The sequence below is a fragment of the Staurois parvus genome, unplaced genomic scaffold (genome assembly GCF_062004578.1).
Source record: "Staurois parvus isolate SC_StPar_1 unplaced genomic scaffold, SC_StPar_1.0 ptg000360l, whole genome shotgun sequence".
Lineage (NCBI taxonomy): Eukaryota > Metazoa > Chordata > Amphibia > Anura > Ranidae > Staurois > Staurois parvus.
Window position 1 is genome coordinate 712425 of NW_028318156.1, and position 17576 is coordinate 730000.

Genomic DNA, 17576 nt, shown 5'->3' on the forward strand with positions numbered 1-17576 from the left:
ATCCAAATACTTGTAAATTAAATTGGTTTACGTGAAAGTTATAGCGTTTACAAATGGTGGTATATATACTGGAATCTTTTCTTTTTTTTTTTTACTAGTAGTGGCAGCAATCAGCGAGTTATAGCTGGACTGCGGCGGGCATTCTGACACGGGGGAAATGACTTGGTGTCACAGACATCCCCAGTAACACCAATACAGTGCTAATAAAAAGCACTGACAATGTACTAATGGTACTGGGCAGGAAGGGGTTAACAGGTTGGGTGATCAAAGGATTAACTGTGTGCTGTTTACCATTATGTATGGTGTGTGATTTCAACTGTAAGCACAATGCTTTGTATGGCTCTGCTATGCAGAGCCATACAAAACAATGTGCAGGAGCTGGCAGTGGAGAGAACTGTATTGTTTACATAGGGGTGGCTGTGGACGTGGTATACTTGGATTTAAGCGTTTGACACAGTTCCCCACAGATGGCTAATGTGTAAGGCAAAAGTCTAAAGGCTTAGAAAAATCTGTATGTAAATGGATAGAAAACGGGCTAAAAGATTGTGTTCAAAGAGTAGTGATTAATGATTCATATTCTGAATGGTCTAGGGTTGGTAGTGGTGTACCCCAAGGTTCAGTGTTGGGATCCTTACTTTTTAATATATTTATAAATGATAGTGTCTGGGATTAAAAATACCATTTCAGTCTTTGCAGATGACATGAAGCTGTGCAGTGGAATAACGCCCTTGCAGGATGTCTCCAACTTACATGCTGACCTCAATGCACTATTTAATTGGACAACTATGTGGCAAATGAGGTTTAATGTTGATAAATGTAAGGTTATGCACTTGGGGGCTAAGAATATGCATGCATCATACATACTAGGGGGAATCAATGGTGGAGAAGGATCTGGGAGTTCAGGTAGATCACAAGCTTAATAATGGTATGCAATGCCAAGCTGCGGTTTCTAAAGCGAGCAAATCATTTCTTGTATTAACTTCTTCCCTACCATGCTATAGCAGAAAGATGGCTACAGCGTGCTTGTCTAGTTCTGGGATGAAGTCCATGGATGTCATTCCAGAACACGCCCCCAGTGATTGCTGTGTCCTACGGACACAGTTTTTCACGTGTGACAGTAAACAGCCAATCACAGCTGCCTTTTACCACGTGATCAGCTGTGTCCAATGACTATTGCGCGGTCATGCAACACTGTACCCATATGGCACGCTTTACATCTGGAGGAAAAATGTAATCTCCAAATACGGAACGGTTTCATCACAGTAAGAGCTGTGAAAATGTAGAATAGACTTCCTCAAGAGTTGGTTCTGGCCAGCTCAGTGCATTGCTTTAAAAAAGGCCTGGATTCTTTCTTGGATATACAGAAAATAACTGGTTACTTACATTTATAGGTAAAGTTGATCCAGGGACTATCCGATTGCCTCTGGGGGGGGGGGGGGGGATCAGGAAGGATTTTTTTCCCTTGCAGGAGCAAATTGGATCATGCATTGCTGTTTTTTTTTTACCTTCTTCTGGATCAACTGTGGGTATAGGATTATATATATTTTTTTTTCTTTTATGGTTGAACTGGATGAACTTTTGTCTTTTTTCAGCCAGGCTAACTATGTAACTAAGGGCTGATCTGCCAGGACCTATGCAGGAGATTGGCCCAGCATATGAGCCAAAGCACCTGCCTAACCACTACCCCCAAGATGGAGAGCTTGGAAAGAGCAGAGCAGCCTCCAAGGCTGTCTCACGTACATACAGCAGGCTCTAGACCGGCTGATCCGCCAGATCCATTTGCACCTGATCACATTCCTAGTATTCAAACCATGTCATAGAAGCTTGGCCCATCAGGTAAATGGCGGACACCAGGGCAGAGGCCTACCTAGGCTGCAACACCGAACACGCAGTGGTAAACACAGAGGGGCGACAGAGTCTGCCCCGTGGTCCACAGGATTCATTAAAGAGGGAAACTCTGCTACTGGAAACATGGTTGCTGGTCAACCTAGAAAAAAAAAAAAAGGGGGTGGGATACCCTACTGGAGGTGAGGTCCACTCTCTCAGAAGGGCCTCCTGTCGGTCATCAGCCCCTAATGTGTGCAGCAACGGGATCCAGAAGGACACGGGGGACCGTGCCCTACCCACCATGGGATGATCAGGAGCAGCTGAGACACCGGATATGATGCCCCAAATAGCCTCCACGTTCCCAAACTGTCCCATCAAGCAACATAAACAGAGAGGGAAGGGCGTATAAGTTAACACTCACAGGCCCCACAGGGACTGGGGAAGACTCCAGTCACCCTCCTGTATTGCCTCTAGAGCTGCAGACCCCCAGCGTCACAGCAACAGCTGACCAAGCCATATTGGGGTACTACCCACAACTAGCAAGTGCAGAGCCACAAACAGACCCCAAGTGCCACAGTCACGGAACCCTTGTGTTGCACCCACACGATTAAAAAAGGGGAGGGTGCACTTCACCTTTTCAATCATGCAGTGACCCTGCGGGGTCCCCTAAGCCTGCTGAGGCAATACCAACAGCCCCCTGGAGCGGACTGAATTGCCAAGCAGTGTGAAGCATACTAGGACAGTAAGGGCATTAGTCCACAAACATAATGGCAACACCCAGAGTTGAGGTCCAACCCTAGGCACCCAAAACAAGGACAAGCACCAAGCTCAGTGGCAAAAATGACCGCAGGGAAGTGCAATGCCCTCAGTCAAGATGGCGCCACAGATGATCCATGCAGACTGCAAAGCCATAGCTTCAATTGCCGGGCGGATCGACCACATGGTGAGCACACCAGCGCGAGGCCCAAAACCATGTCCATGCTCAGCAGAGGGGAATTTGAAACATTTCTAGCCCACCCCACCAGGTGAGCAAACATCCTCAGCACACAGGAGGCACTCCCTGAAGCCTCAAGGTTAAATCATGGGGGGACGAAGGGAACTGGGTACTCACCCCTGCACCAACTCACCCCAGGACCTAGGAGAAGAGGGGGCTTGTAAGAGGATCCAGACCTATGGGGGAGGAGGACCCGCAGGATCAAACACCACTTCTGGGGAAGGAAGGGAGGGAGCATCTACTTATGATCCATGAGGAGTGTGCAGTTAAGGCTCCCCTGACAGATCCTCCTCTCCACCGAAGTGGGGGGGCCATCGTTCAGGGTAACACTATGACACGAACTTTAGAAGCCCGATCATATTTGTCCCCGTGAGACATTTAACTTGCTGACCTGTCCAGGGTGGGGCATGTTGTGGCTAAGTGCTGAGCTAGCGGTCTGCGTGCACTTGTTGGCCAAATTGGGATGACCACTGGATCTTGATTATCCAGCCCATCACCCAGCCTGGCTGCTCATTAAAGATCTCCGCAGAAAACAATCCCACAAAAAAAAAAAAAGGCTATGTGTGACGAATTGTCCCTTTGTGATACCATTTTGCCCTTTCTGTTCTGGTTCTTATCCCCTTTGTAAAGCTGGACATGTTTCACAGACATTCTACACTGTTTGTTTAGGGAAATGTGACCTTGTAGCCTTTCACTTCTATAGAGTTCCTAGGTATCTTGCATTGCATGGTTTGTTGTGGGTGGGGAAAACCTGGTGCCAGTCTGTCTGGTGGGGGTGGGGTGAAGTTGTATATACTGAGCTGTGTTTAATAAAGATTGTCAGTTTCACCCTACACGAAGTTCTGACTCGTGTTTTTAGCTATAATACCTGCCTTGGGAGAATGCTGGAAGACTTGCCGGAAATGAGGACCATTGGGTGTGACACATAGCTCCGCACGAGGAAGCCCAGGCGGAACGGTTCCGCCACACTATGGAACCACAGGTCTCGGCATGCAGCTACTTCCTACTCCTATCCTACACTCAGCAGAAGAAAAAAACAACTGGATTTCCTATAGCAGAGAGGGTTTTTATACCAGCTAGGACTGCCCATAAGCGGTGCTGTGTTCTTTTCTGCCTAGTGGCGATATAACCCTATGGTCATGAATATGAAGAGCTGTGTCTGTCAAGGAACACAAAAGAAATAGGAGGCATCTACAATTAAAGGATAAGTTCACCTTTGAGAACATGTTACATGTTCCACCCGTTGTTAGGGTGGAACATGTAATATGTTCCCATAGCTGCAGCTGCCCCCCTCGGCAGATTGTGCAGGGAAACTTCTCCCTGTACTACTATCTGTCAGATTTGAAAACAACTCCACCCACATGGCCACGCCACTCATTCAGAGCTCTGTGAATGAGTGCCTACAAGTCCCGGCAGCTTTAGCGGCTGTCGGCTTGTAGTTTAACGAAAACAGCACCATGGTAGTTAATTGAAGCTTCCTGTCAGAATATCTGCTTGCTTGTACATCCCGTACGGCAAGCAGACATTCTGACAACTCTGCAGGAGACCTGCATGGAATCAGCGATCTACTGATCACTGGTGCAATGCATTCCAGGCTCCTGCAGACAAAAATAATAAATGCACATTTATTTTTTTTCATTTGTCAAAAGGGTGGACTTATCCTTTAAGCCCTATCATAGGTCAAAATTGGTCAAGAAAGGAGTACAAGATTGGTGGGTGGTAGATGCCTGATGGAAAAAAACGTTTTATTGTTTTTCTGAAGCAAGTGGTTGTGTGACCTTAATCTTAATCAGAAATTTGGTCACTCATTGCTGGATAGTTTGCCAAAGAGACTGGGAGCAGTGCCTTTCTTTGCATTTGTTCAATAAAGTTTGTGTGATGACATTTGTGTTATGAAATGAAAAAATATATAATTCATATTTGCACACATTAATAATTTTGAATCACATAGAGATATACATTCAGGCAAAATATGATTTACACATTTATATAGTAACAAATCTTTATTAACATATACATTTGAGTCAAACATGAATGTTACCAAAGTGAACTGTATGCCATAAATTATTGAAGCATTTACAGACATTTTAATAGTACACATTGCTTAAAAGACCTATAGGTTTCAGTCTGCATTATGCAAAGTACCTACACAAATTTGTTTTAGTGCTTCCAACTTCCTAGAAGGGCTAACTTGAATATCCTTTTATTAGATTTCTGTTGGATTGACTGCTGGTAGACTTTTAGAGTACTACTACAGTGATATTTTGCATGCTTATTGGAAAATAATAAAAGTCTCTTCAGGCATGCTCTAGATGTTATTATAATTTCCCTGCTGCTTATCTTGAGTCACAATTCGCTTCAGATTATGTTACTAGCATGTTTTTGATTGAGTAAGAAAACAAAACATTAGTAGGATGTACAAACTCAAAATTAGATATCGTGATGATTGGAGAGTACTCCAAAAATCACTTTGCTTTTATTCTGTTGCTGATATTCTGTCTTGCCAACTCTAAACCACCAGCAATTTATAAAAAATATATTTTACACAGAATGGTGTGCTTTAATACAAGCAATACAAATGTCACTCAAATGTATTTATACATTTAGATCGCTTTCATGTGTCTTTTGTTGCCTGAATTTCATATACTTAACTGTACTGAAAACTTTTCATCACTGAACTCATATAAAGTGATGACATACCAGGCACCAATCCAGAACATATCTTCAGAATATTCAATAGGCGCTCTGCTGTATACGTAACATCATCTTCATCCTGCAAAAAAAAGTGTTCTTCTAACATTAGGGAGGAGAAATAAAGGACTGCAATTACTAGCCGTTCATCTCCTTTTCCACAGAGGAACTACAGGTGCTAAAATTGTGACATTTTTGAGCATTAATGCCTGCAACTATGTCACAATACCAATTGAAAAGCCACTTTCCACAGCACTTTAGAAATTGCAGCTTGTCAGATCTTGTATAAAACACTGAATGAGTAGAAAATATTTCAAGATGGCACTTCCCATATTTTGAGACAAATTATATCTTGTGTTCTTTCTTAAGCTGCCAAAAAATATTACCTATTTTCTCTCCAGTGAGTCATTGGAGGTTAATTAATAAAGATTTATGTAGCTGGTGTGTAAAGATACCTCAGTCATATGCTAACTAGGTCTGTGTCATGTGCCTCTGATTGAACTTGGGTCCTTCAGCCTTTGGGCTGTGGCTCTGTTTGCTCTGCCACTGGGGAACCCGAGTCTTGCAGTATACACTTTACAGAGCGCCTCTGCTCCTACTACTCTCTAGCTTCACCTGTCCTCCAGCTGCAATCAATCCACAATCAGATCAGCTTAAATTGCAGGACTTCCTGTGGACTATGCATAATTCTACATTATACTGCTGAGCTACTGAACTTCTGGACTTTGACCTCTGCCTGTTTCCTGGATTACTCCCCCCCTCCCCTCCAGTGTTAGTGATTCTTACTACTCTGTATAATCAAGGGGAAGATTTAACAGCTTGAAAAAACACAAAAAACAAAGGGATGACAGATGGAAAGGCCCAGGTTGTATGGGTGCAAGCACATGCATGTAAGTCACATCATAAGTTTATATATAGACATATACTGCATATGTAAAGGGTCTATAGACTTGTTAAAATATGAACAGAAAAATTTAGTATGCAGAAGAACATGGGGACCTGACCTCAAATTAGCAGAAGGAAAGTTCAGAACTAATCTTAGAAAAGTATTAATTTACCAAAAGAGAAGTGCTTGGAATAGACTTCCAGCAGAGGTAGTGAATCTGTCCCAAGCATGTTTGAATTCACTTATAGTTGACTAACAGATCTATACTCCGAAAAAAAAAAAAAAAAAAAAAAGGGTCAGACTGCATGAACCACTTGGTCTTTCCTCTGCCACACTCTTGTGTTTCTATGTAGGGATTTAAAGGACTGCATTGTATTATTTTGTAAATGCTCTATTGGATTTGTCATCAGTTGCTGGGATCCAATAAATGCTACACTCTAGAAAATAACCAATATTAACTGGAACTTGCTTGAAGAATTTGCATTCTATACCCACATTCCTATTCCCATACATTATATTAAGCATACATGTATGACAACACTTACATGCCTGGACATGGGTAGAGATAATACAGAGAACAAGGTCTTTCAGAAGCTATGCTCTCAGAACCTGGGTTTCAATAACTATGGCCTAAAAGCCAGGAATTGAGAAGCAGGGTGAAAAACTTCCTCACCAAAACATAGGGTCTAGGGGTAGGAGGCCAAGAGGTGTCTACAAATAAAATCATGTTATGTTCAGTCAGCAGCTATCAGACTTGGGAAACCTCTTCTGAATGGATTCTATGAAATAGAATAGGAAGAAATGTCCATGAGGGAAAAACATAGATTAGAGAGTGCAGAAACTAAGTCTGCTAGAGGATATCTTCACCTGGCTTATGAACACTTTAATTGTGATGGGATGTCAATAAACTCTTCCAGGCAGACAGACCATTCTGCAGAGTCAATGTGTTGCAACTTTGATAGTCTGCTTTTTAGTTTTCTGTGTATTCAACAGATGGCCTTTAAATTGCAAGATCCAAAGAATAAGTGACATGTAGGTGGAGTGGGTGTCCAATACACAGGACAGTTTGGACCTTCCTAGCATGAACTCACTCTTTATTGAAGGAGAGACAAGAACTCTTCCTCAATAGGAGAGCCTTATATACAGTTGTGTTCAAAATAATAGCAGTCAGACATCACTAACCTGATCAATCACTGTTTTTGGAATAAATTATATTTCTACATGGCAAATAATTTACTAGCAGGTGTAGTAGAGTAAAAAAAATCCAACAGACGCAACAGTCATGACATGCATGCTGCTGATTCTGTGTAATTGAATCACTAATTGAAAGGGGCATGTTCAAAATATTAGCAGTGTGGAGTTCTATTAGTGAGGTCATTCATTATTTGAAAAACAGGTGGCAATTATTGCCCTTATTTAAGGAAGGAAGGCAGCAAATGTTGTACATGCTGGTTACAGTGCATTTCTCTCTGAAATTCTGAGGAAAATGGGTCGTTCCAGACATTGTTCAGCAGAACAGCGTACCTTGATAAAAAGTTGATTGGAGAGGGGAAAACATATAAAGAAGTGCAGAAAATGATAAGCTGCTCAGCTAAAATGATTGCAAATACTTTAAAATGGCAACCAAAACCTGAAAGACGTGGAAGAAAGCGAAAAACTACCATTCGAATGGATAGAAGAATAGCCAAAATGGCACGGACTCAGCCAACAATCAGCTCCAGGAAGATCAAAGAAGGTCTAAAGTTACCTGTGAGTACTGTTACAATTAGAAGACGCCTATGTGAAGCCAAGCTATCTGCAAGAAGCCCCCACAAAGTCCTACTGTTGAAAAAAATACATGTGAAGAGGTTACAATATGCCAAAGAGCACATTGACTGGCCTAAAGAGAAATGGCGCAACATTTTGTGGACTGATGAAAGTAAGATTGTTCTTTTTGGGTCTAGTGGCCGGAGACAGTTTGTGAGACAACCCCCAAACACTGAATTCAAGCCACAGTACACTGTGAAGACAGTGAAGCATGGTTGTGGCAAGCATTATGATACGGAGATGTTTCTCATACTACGGTCTTGGGCCTATTAATCGCATACCAGGGATCATGGATCAGTTTGGATACATCAGAATACTTGAAGAGATCATGCTGCCTTATGCGGAAGAGGAAATGCCCTTGAAATGGGTGTTCCAACAAGACAACGACCCCAAACACACCAGTAAACGTGCAACACCTTGGTTCCAGACCAACAAGATTGACGTTATGGAGTGGCCAGCCAAATCCCCGGATCTTAATCCAATAAAAAAACTTGTGGGGTGACATCAAAAATGCAGATTCTGAGGCAAAACCAAGAAATAGAGAAGAACTGTGGAATGTAGACCGATCATCCTGGGCTGGAATGCCTGTTCACAGCTGCCAGAAGTTGGTTGACTCCATGCAACACAGAAGTACAGCAGTTCTCAGAAACAGTGGTTATACACTAAATATTAATTAACCTAATTAAGTGATTCAAAGGAAAGCAAAATCTTCAAACATTTTTCAGTTTATATAGTGAATGTTTAAGTTTGTAAAGAAGAATACAAACACTGCTATTTTTTTGAACAGTCTAATATTCACTTTTCTTCAATTTTTTTTTGGAGGAACAACACAAATTTGATATATTTGTCTTCATGTTTTGATTTGAAATAGAATGTGTAGTGTTCCCAATGCATTTGTGTGTATGGAAATAAAAGCTATTAAAAGGATTTTGAGCTTTATTCACTTTTTTCAACACACTGCTATTATTTTGAACACAACTGTATGTGGTGAGAATCTTCCAATAAAGTGGAAGAAATTAGTGGCCCTCAGATACCATCGGCAACCGAAGCCTTCACAGCAGAGATGAATTGGTTTAAGCGAAGCGATGAATCTTACTATCCAGGGACTGCTCTATCTGAACATAATATTTTCTTGGAATGGTCTGGTGTAAAACTTCACAAAGGGGATTGCCTCAAATAGGAGAGACAATTAGTATCAGGACTTGCATTTAACTACTAGAAGACAAGTGGAATGGAATGTGAATAACTGTGTGATCTGGACAATCTTAATAGTTTCAGCCTCTTTGGAGTAAGAAAGACCTTCGCCACCCTGGTGTCCAGCATCAGGCCCAAATAATTAGATATTGAAATGGAACTAGGAAGGATTTCGAGTCGTCATCAGTCACTCAAAGCACTGCAGGGAATACAGTGCAGTTTGCAGGCTTTGGCCAGAGGTCCTAAGCAAAAGGGGTTTTGGTGATCAGAGTATCGTGGGTAGGGGTTCACAGAGATTCCCCCTGGAATTCCACTGCCAGCACTGTAGCCAGACCCCTGCCTTGTAAAACAAAGCAAACGCCTGTGCACAGCCTATGCATCACCTGGGGGCAGTGAAGCATCAGTGAATAAATAAGTCTAGGGCACTGGTATGACACTGAACAAATGTTGGCTGCTGTGGTGAATATCCAGGATGTAAGGGACAATATGACTCTGCCAGCAACTGCTAATGGCAGAATCTTTAGCTTTAACATATTGATATAGAGATTTCTTATGGTGGTATTTAACCACTTGACTACCAGGCACTTTCACCCACTTCCTGCCCAATGCCAATTTTCAGCTTTCAGTGCTGTCACACTTTGAATGACAATTGCAGTCATGGAACACTGTACCCAAACCACATTTTTATTTTTTGAGACAGATAGAACTTTCTTTTGGTGCTATATAATCACCACTGGGTTTTTTTTTGGCTAAACTAAAAAAATACAACAGTTTGAAAAAAAAAGTTTTTCTTAGTTTCTTTTATAAAATTTTGTAAATAAGTAATTTTTCTCCTTCACTGATGGGTGCTGATGAGGCTGCACAAATGGGCACTGATAGACAACATGATAGATGGAACTGATGGGTACTAACAGGAATCATTGATGGGCACTGATATGCAGCACTGACAGGTGGCAATGATGAGTACTGATAGACTGCACTGATAGGCATTGACAGACATCACCAATGGGCACTGAAAGGCAGCACTGACTTGCACTGATAGGTTGCAGCAATGGGCAGTGATAGGCAGCACTGACAGACTGCACTGATGAGGAGGCACTGACAGGCATCGCTAATGGGTACTAATATGCAGCATTGATGGACACTGATATTTGGCATTGATGGGCACTGATCGGTGGCAATGATGGGCAGTGAAAGGGCAGCACTGCTGGGGCTACACTGATCATCAGTATCCTGATTATCAGTGTAGATGTCCCCTCTGAGTAATGCCACTTACCTGCTATCCTCTCACGCTGTCAGCATGAGGAGAGGACTGCCGATAACAAGCATTTTTTGTTTAAATGTGATCAGCTGGGATTGGAAACTGATCATGCTGATCATATGGTAGAGCCTACATCAACGGCTCTTTACAGGGATTGGTGATCTGCTGTGTTCTAGGGACACAGTGCACCACCGATTGGTGCACATGTGCAGCTAGAGTGGGAGGACGTCATATGACGTCCTCCCAGAACAAGAGCGCTCCCGCATGTCCGTCATTTCCCTATACGGCGGGTGAGAGGTGGTTAATCACCACTGGGTTTTTCATTTTTTTTGCGCTATAAACAAACAAAAAGACACATTTTTTTTTTAAATAAAATGCATTTTTCTTTGTTTGTGGAGAAAGATTTGCAAAATGTTATAACAGAAAGTGAGGCCAAACTGTATTTTGCTACGTCTTTGGTAAAAATAACCCAAAACAGTATTTATTTGGTAGGAAACTTATAGAATCCACAAACTATGGTATATATCTAAAAATTGATAAATCCTGATGTACTGATAGCTGATCTAATTTTTGGAGGCCCAAAAACACCAGGACAGTACAAATACCCCCAAAATGACCACTTTTCGGAAAGTAGTCTGTGGTATTTAGTAAGAGGCATGGCGGTTTTTTTTTAAGTTGTCATTTTATGTCATAGTTTTGTGGAAAATGATGAAAACATTTTTTTCACAATTTTTTTGTTTTTGTTTTTAAACATACTGTCACCAATGCAGTACAGCATCCTCATATAACTGGTGCGGGAGTGATCAAGGACACTGATTGAGAGCAATATGTAAAAAAAAAAAAAAATAAACTTTTTAAAATGTATTACTTTAATGATTTTTTTTCTACTCCTGTGACCAGAGCAATACAATATTACGATAGTAACATTGTACTACTCTGGGTATGTGAACAGGTTTTTTTTTTGGTTTTTTTTAACACACATTATAGTTGCTTGTATACCATCTAATTTTATTGGTATAAGCAGCTATTTTTACTGAATGAAACTGATTAATTCAGTAGTTTTTGTTGTGATCAGCTGTGATTGGCCATAGTTGATCACATGCTACAGATGGGCTGTGATTGGACACAGTGATCACATGTACAGACTAGATCAATCATAGCTCGCAGCACAGTTGTGAGCAATGAATGGCATGCAAGGAAGTTCACAGCGATCACACGACACTGGCAGCAAGGCCGGTGTAGTGATCTGTCATCGGCTGTGTCCTATCCTCCCACGATAATAGGGTTCCCACTCAGCCATCATATTGCAATATGTCAATAAGTACCATAATAGTAAACCCTTACCACAGAGAAGGCTGCTCTAATTTTAGTTCTGGCTTCCTTGCTCCACAGATGTTGAGCTAAAAAAGCTCTACACAAGTGCTATGAGTTCTCATTTAGAAATGTACATGGTTTACTATACGTACGTACATCAAACTCAGACTGAATCAACAAGCTCAAGTGTTTGTCTGCAAGATCTTCCACTGTGGTTATATCTACTACACAGTGCTGAACTGATCCAGGTTTTCCTAAAAACAATAAACATGGCATCAATTACTTTTGAGACAACCGTAGAAGTATATCACATTAAAATGACAAAAACATGATTATACCTCTTATAGCCAGAAAACAAATTTTTCCAAGAAAGAAATAGGCATCCAAATGCATCATGGAAGACAGAATATTGTTGAGGCTGAAAAAAAAAAAATAGAGGGAAAAGTTCTTAAAAAGGGAGAAAGTCAGAACAGGGAAAATTAAAATAACAATTGCAAATACATACTGTACTAGCAAACACCAGATTTCTGATCACTACTTTAAATAACCTATAAAAGGTATCCCTGAAAATAATATATTATTGATCAGAGACTACATATACATAAACCCTTTAACAGAAATGCATCTACCAGCCACTGTTCAACTGCTTACTGCAAACTGAACAAGATCAATCATACCCTACACCAAATGTAGCTCCTAGATATATGGAGAGCTCTGCATCCCACTGTGAAAAATGTGACATATTATTCCACAGTACATATACAGTGGGGAAAATAATTATTTGATTGCCTGCAGATTTTGTCAGTTTGCCCATTTACAAAGAAAGCAAGGGTCTATCATTTTTATCATAGGTGTATTTTAAATGATAGAGACAGAACAACCAAAAATCCAAAAAAAACCATGATACAAATGTTAAAAATTGAGTTGCAGTTCAGTGAATAAAATAAGTATGTGATCCCCAAGCAAAATATTACTTAATACTTGGTGGAGAAACCTATGTTGGCAAGAACAGAGGTAAGACGTTTCTTGTAGTTGGCTACCAGGTTGAGCACACATCTCAGTAGGGATTTTGGTCCACTCTTCTTTACAGATCTTCTCTAAATCCTTAAGGTTTCTTGGCTGTCGCTTGGCAACTCGAAGTTTCAGCTTCCTCCGTAAAATTTCAATAGGATTAAGGTCTGGAGACTGGCTAGGCCACTCCATGACCTTAATGTGCTTCTTTTTGAGCCACTCTTTTGTTGCACTGGTGGTATGTTTTGAGTCATTGTCATGCTGGAAGACCCATCCACAACCCATCTTGTGTTCTGGCTAAGGGAAGAAGGTTCTCATCCAAGATTTTACAATACATAGCCCCATCCATTGGCCTCTCAGTGCAGCAAAGTTGGCCTGTACCTTTAGCAGAGAAACAGCCCCAAAGCATACTTTTTCCACATCCAATGTTTCCTCCCGTGTTGTTCTGGGCTGATCCCTCACTTTTCTCATGATTATACTTACCCCATGACGCGAAATCTTGCAAGGAGCTCCAGACCGAGGGCGACTGATGGTTATTTTTTATTTCTTCCACTTACGAATAATTGTGCCAACAGTTGTCTCCTTCTCACCAAGCTTCTTGCTGATGATCTTGTAGCCCACTCCAGCCTTGTGCAGGTCTACAATCTTTTCCCTGACGTCCTTTGACAACTCACTGATTTTGCCCATAATGATGATAAGGTTTGAATGGAAGAAAGGGATTCTGTGGACAGGTGTCTTTTATACACATAACGAGTTGTCGTTAGGAGCACCTTCTTAAATTGACAGGACTAATCTACGTATCACATAGCCAGTCTGTGGGAGCCAGGATTATTGTTGGTTGGTAGGGGATCAAGTACTTTGTTTTACTCACTGAAATTCAACTCAATTTATAACATTTGTATCGTGTTTTTTCTAGATTTGTGGTTGATATTCTATGTCATTTAAAATACGCCTATGATAAAAATTATAGACCCTTAATTTCTTTGTAATTAAGCAAACTTACAAAATCTGCAGGGGATCAAATTAATTATTTTCCCCACTGTATCCTGTTATAGAGTAGGTGTGGTATTCATCAACCACTTCCATTTTCTTTGGGTCATTTCTGCCATATTTCAAAATATCACATTATCTGACCATACTCCGGCTAGCGTAAATATGACAATTGGCAGCAACCCCCAAAACCCTATAACTGAAGACTGAATGGAAATCTTGAAATTATATTTCTAGACTCTTTCAATAATCAATTTTTATTGCGAGAATGCCATTAAAAAGAACAACGCCTGCAACATTTGGCCAAAAAGTCAAATCAAAAAAGACAATATACAGTATTTTAGTATAGGCTGGGAGAGATCTAACAGTGCTGTGTCTAATATAGCGTGACACATTTGAATGGAATTTGAATGGCAGTGGGACTAGTAGGTAGCTAGCAAAAGGGAAGAGGGGGAGACCTCAATTTTAGATTAATCACTTCTGGACCGCCTGCCTGCCCGCAATGTACTGCAGATGGGCGGCCCGTACAGGCAAAGTGCCGTACTGGTACATTGCTACCGACAATCCACACAAGGCTCTGTTCAGTGAGTCCAATAATATTGACTTCCAGCATTCACCGAACGTATAAACACCACCTGTGTCAAACCTCCGTATGGTACAATTTAAATCTCACTGCAAACGTATGCTGTCTAACATTAGAACAGCAACGAGGCCTGTTTTGTAAGCTTCCCACATGGCTTACTCTCTCCACAAATAATGGGATAAAAGGAATCCACTCCTCCGAGGATCAGTGCCAGTGCTCACATTGGTTGGTTTAAATATTCTATCTGCAAAAGAGAGGTGTAGCTATGGGGGTGGAATTTGCCCCTGGTTTAGCTAATCTTTTAATGTCAAAATGGAAGAGGTTATTTTTGATAGGCAACGAGACAATTTACTTTTATACAAACGAAAAATTGATTATGTCTTGTTACTATCAAGAGGAGATGAGAAATCAATGAACTTTATGTCTCACTTGAACAATAATGACCAGAATATAAATTTGACCTACACTTATAGTAAGTAGGAGGTGAACTTTCTGGATTTAAATGTAAAAATAATTGATGGAGAAATTTACACCAAATCTTTCTTTGACCGCCTCCCACCAACCATATAAGGAAATATACGTCATAGTATGTCCTCACACTCCAACCGCGCGTGCCGGGGGCGTGCACTCTAACCAGGGGAACGCAGCATGGCGATCGGTGGTGCGTTGTGTTCCTCGGATCAATTGCTCTGTCATGTGATCAGCTGTGTCCAATCACGGCTGATCGCTTGTAAATAAAGAAATGCCGGTTATCAGCATTTCTCTCCTCACGAGCTGTCATGCTGACAGCTCAAGAGGAGAGCCGTTAATCGGCATTCCTCAGAGGGGACATGTACACTGATCATCAGGGCACTGATGATCAGTGTAGCCCCAGCAGTGCCACCTGTCAGTGTCCATCAATGCCAGCTGTCAGTGCTCATCAATGCCACATATCAGTACCCATCAGTGAGTGCCACATATCAGTGCCTACCAGTGCACATCAATGCCAAATATCAGTGCCCATCAATGCCACATATCAATGCCCATCTGAGCTGCCTTTCAGTGCCACCTATCACTGCTGCCAATCAGTGCCAGGCCGTGCCGCCTATCAGTGCCAGTCCGTGCTGCCTATCGGTGTGCACCAGTGCCCGTCAGTGCTGCCTATCAGTGCCACCTAACAGTGCCTCCTCATCAGTACCGATTAGTGCCACCTATTAGTGCCCATCAGTGCAGCCACATTAGCACACATCAGTGAAGGAGAAAAATCACTTAATTACAAAATTTTATACCAACTAAGAAAAAAAAGTTATTTTTCCCCAAAATTTTCAGTTGTTTTTGGTTTGTTTAGCAAAAAATAAAAAACCCAGAGGTGATTAAATATTACCAAAAGAAAGCTCTATCTGTCTCAAAACAATTCTAAAAATGTCATATGAGTACAGTGTTGCATGACCGCGCAATTGTCATTCAAATTGCGACAGCGCTGAAAGTTGAAAATTGACCTGGGCAGGAAGGGGGTATAAATGCCCTGTAGGCAATTGGTTAACCTCCTTAGCGGTATTCCCGAGTGTAGCTCGGGGTAAAATTTGAGTACCAAGAGCGGTAACACCAAGCTACACTCGGGCTTACCATGCGGCGTTGCTCAGGGAGTCCCTGCAGCACTTACTTTGTCCTTCGCTCCCACGATGTGTCCCCTGCAGCATCCCCGGCCATCTCCTCCGGCCGATGCCGGCATCCGGCTTCCGTGTTCCGGTCCCTGTGACGTCGGGACGTATGGGCGCTGGAACCGGCGGCAAATTTGAAATTTTTAAAAAATGTCTTTTTAAAAATGATTATTACATAGTAAAACATTGCTGTTTCAATGCATTTCACATACATTTTGTCCCTACTGCTTTGTCCTGTGCCCTGCCTGCATTTTGACTGTTCTTTCTGCCTGGAAACTTAGAAAAGTCCATGGCGTCCAAAAAGCGTCCCTTTACATCAAAAAGCGGTTTTAGACCAGCTAGAGAACAGCGATAGTAAATCAGAACCACTTGCAGAATTGGGGAAATTCGTCATCAGACACTGAAAACGATTTTGCGACTTTGCTCAGCGATATGCGAATTTGCCTCTGTATTTCAAATTTCAGTGTTTTTGGTTTGATTATATTATTGAATTAAATTTATTATATTATTATTTTTTATGATTATTTATTAAATTATAATTTATGATTTCGTGTTTCAAATTTTCTCATACCCGGGATGTTTATTAGACTCTTGTTCGTACAGATTTCAGTGAGTTATTCCTAAAAATTACAGCCTACAATAAAAAAAACTACACATTTCCATGCAAAAAAATGGTACCGCTTTCAGCACAAAAAAATCGGAAATAATCATACCACCGAGGTGGTTAAAGCCTCCGATAAAAGTAGCTACATCACGACAGACAGTTGCAATCACCCTAAGTGGTTATCGAGTGTCCCTAAAGGACAATTTTTGAGGATGAGACGCAACTGTAAAGACATGAATGATTATATACACAACAGGCGACAATTTTAACACAGATTTTTAGAAAAGGGTTATGATGAGCTCACAGTTGATCAGTCTATACAGGAGGTTTTGAACATAGAGAAACATTGTTAGCTCCTTTAAAGAAAAAGAACATTGTTTGTCCTTTTATCACTATCTTTTTGTTACAACATTATCAGATTAAAATAATTTTGAATAATAGGTGGGGCACACTTAAATCAGATCCAATTCTGAAAAAATGACTGCAGGATAAACCAGAAGTAATATTTAAGAGAGCTCCTAATTTGAGAGATCTTTTGGCTCTGAATATCATTGACCCCCCAATACAGCCCCTTTTTTTGTAGAGATGAAAGGTTTTCATCACTCCAATAGATGTATGATTTGCACAATTAACCACTTGCCCTCCAGAGGATTTAACCCCCTTCCTGACCGGGCCATTTTTTGCGACACGGCGCTGTGTTAATTTAACTGACAATTGCGCGGTCATGCAATGCTGCACCCAAATGAAATTTATGTCCTTTTTTCCTCACAAATAA

General features: G+C 41.3%; 1 protein-coding gene across 1 annotated transcript; it reads right to left on the minus strand.

The window, feature by feature from the left end:
* Positions 1–4805: 4805 nt before the first annotated feature.
* On the minus strand, positions 4806–16309 carry LOC149456545 (centromere protein M-like). Its single transcript, XM_089684863.1, has 4 exons — positions 16200–16309; positions 12312–12391; positions 12130–12227; positions 4806–5594 (listed from the first exon to the last, which is right to left on the minus strand). The coding sequence occupies exons 1-4, from the start codon at positions 16244–16246 to the stop codon at positions 5469–5471; spliced, it is 351 nt and encodes a 116-aa protein (XP_089540989.1). The 5' UTR covers positions 16247–16309; the 3' UTR covers positions 4806–5468.
* Between the last annotated feature and the right edge of the window lie 1267 nt (positions 16310–17576).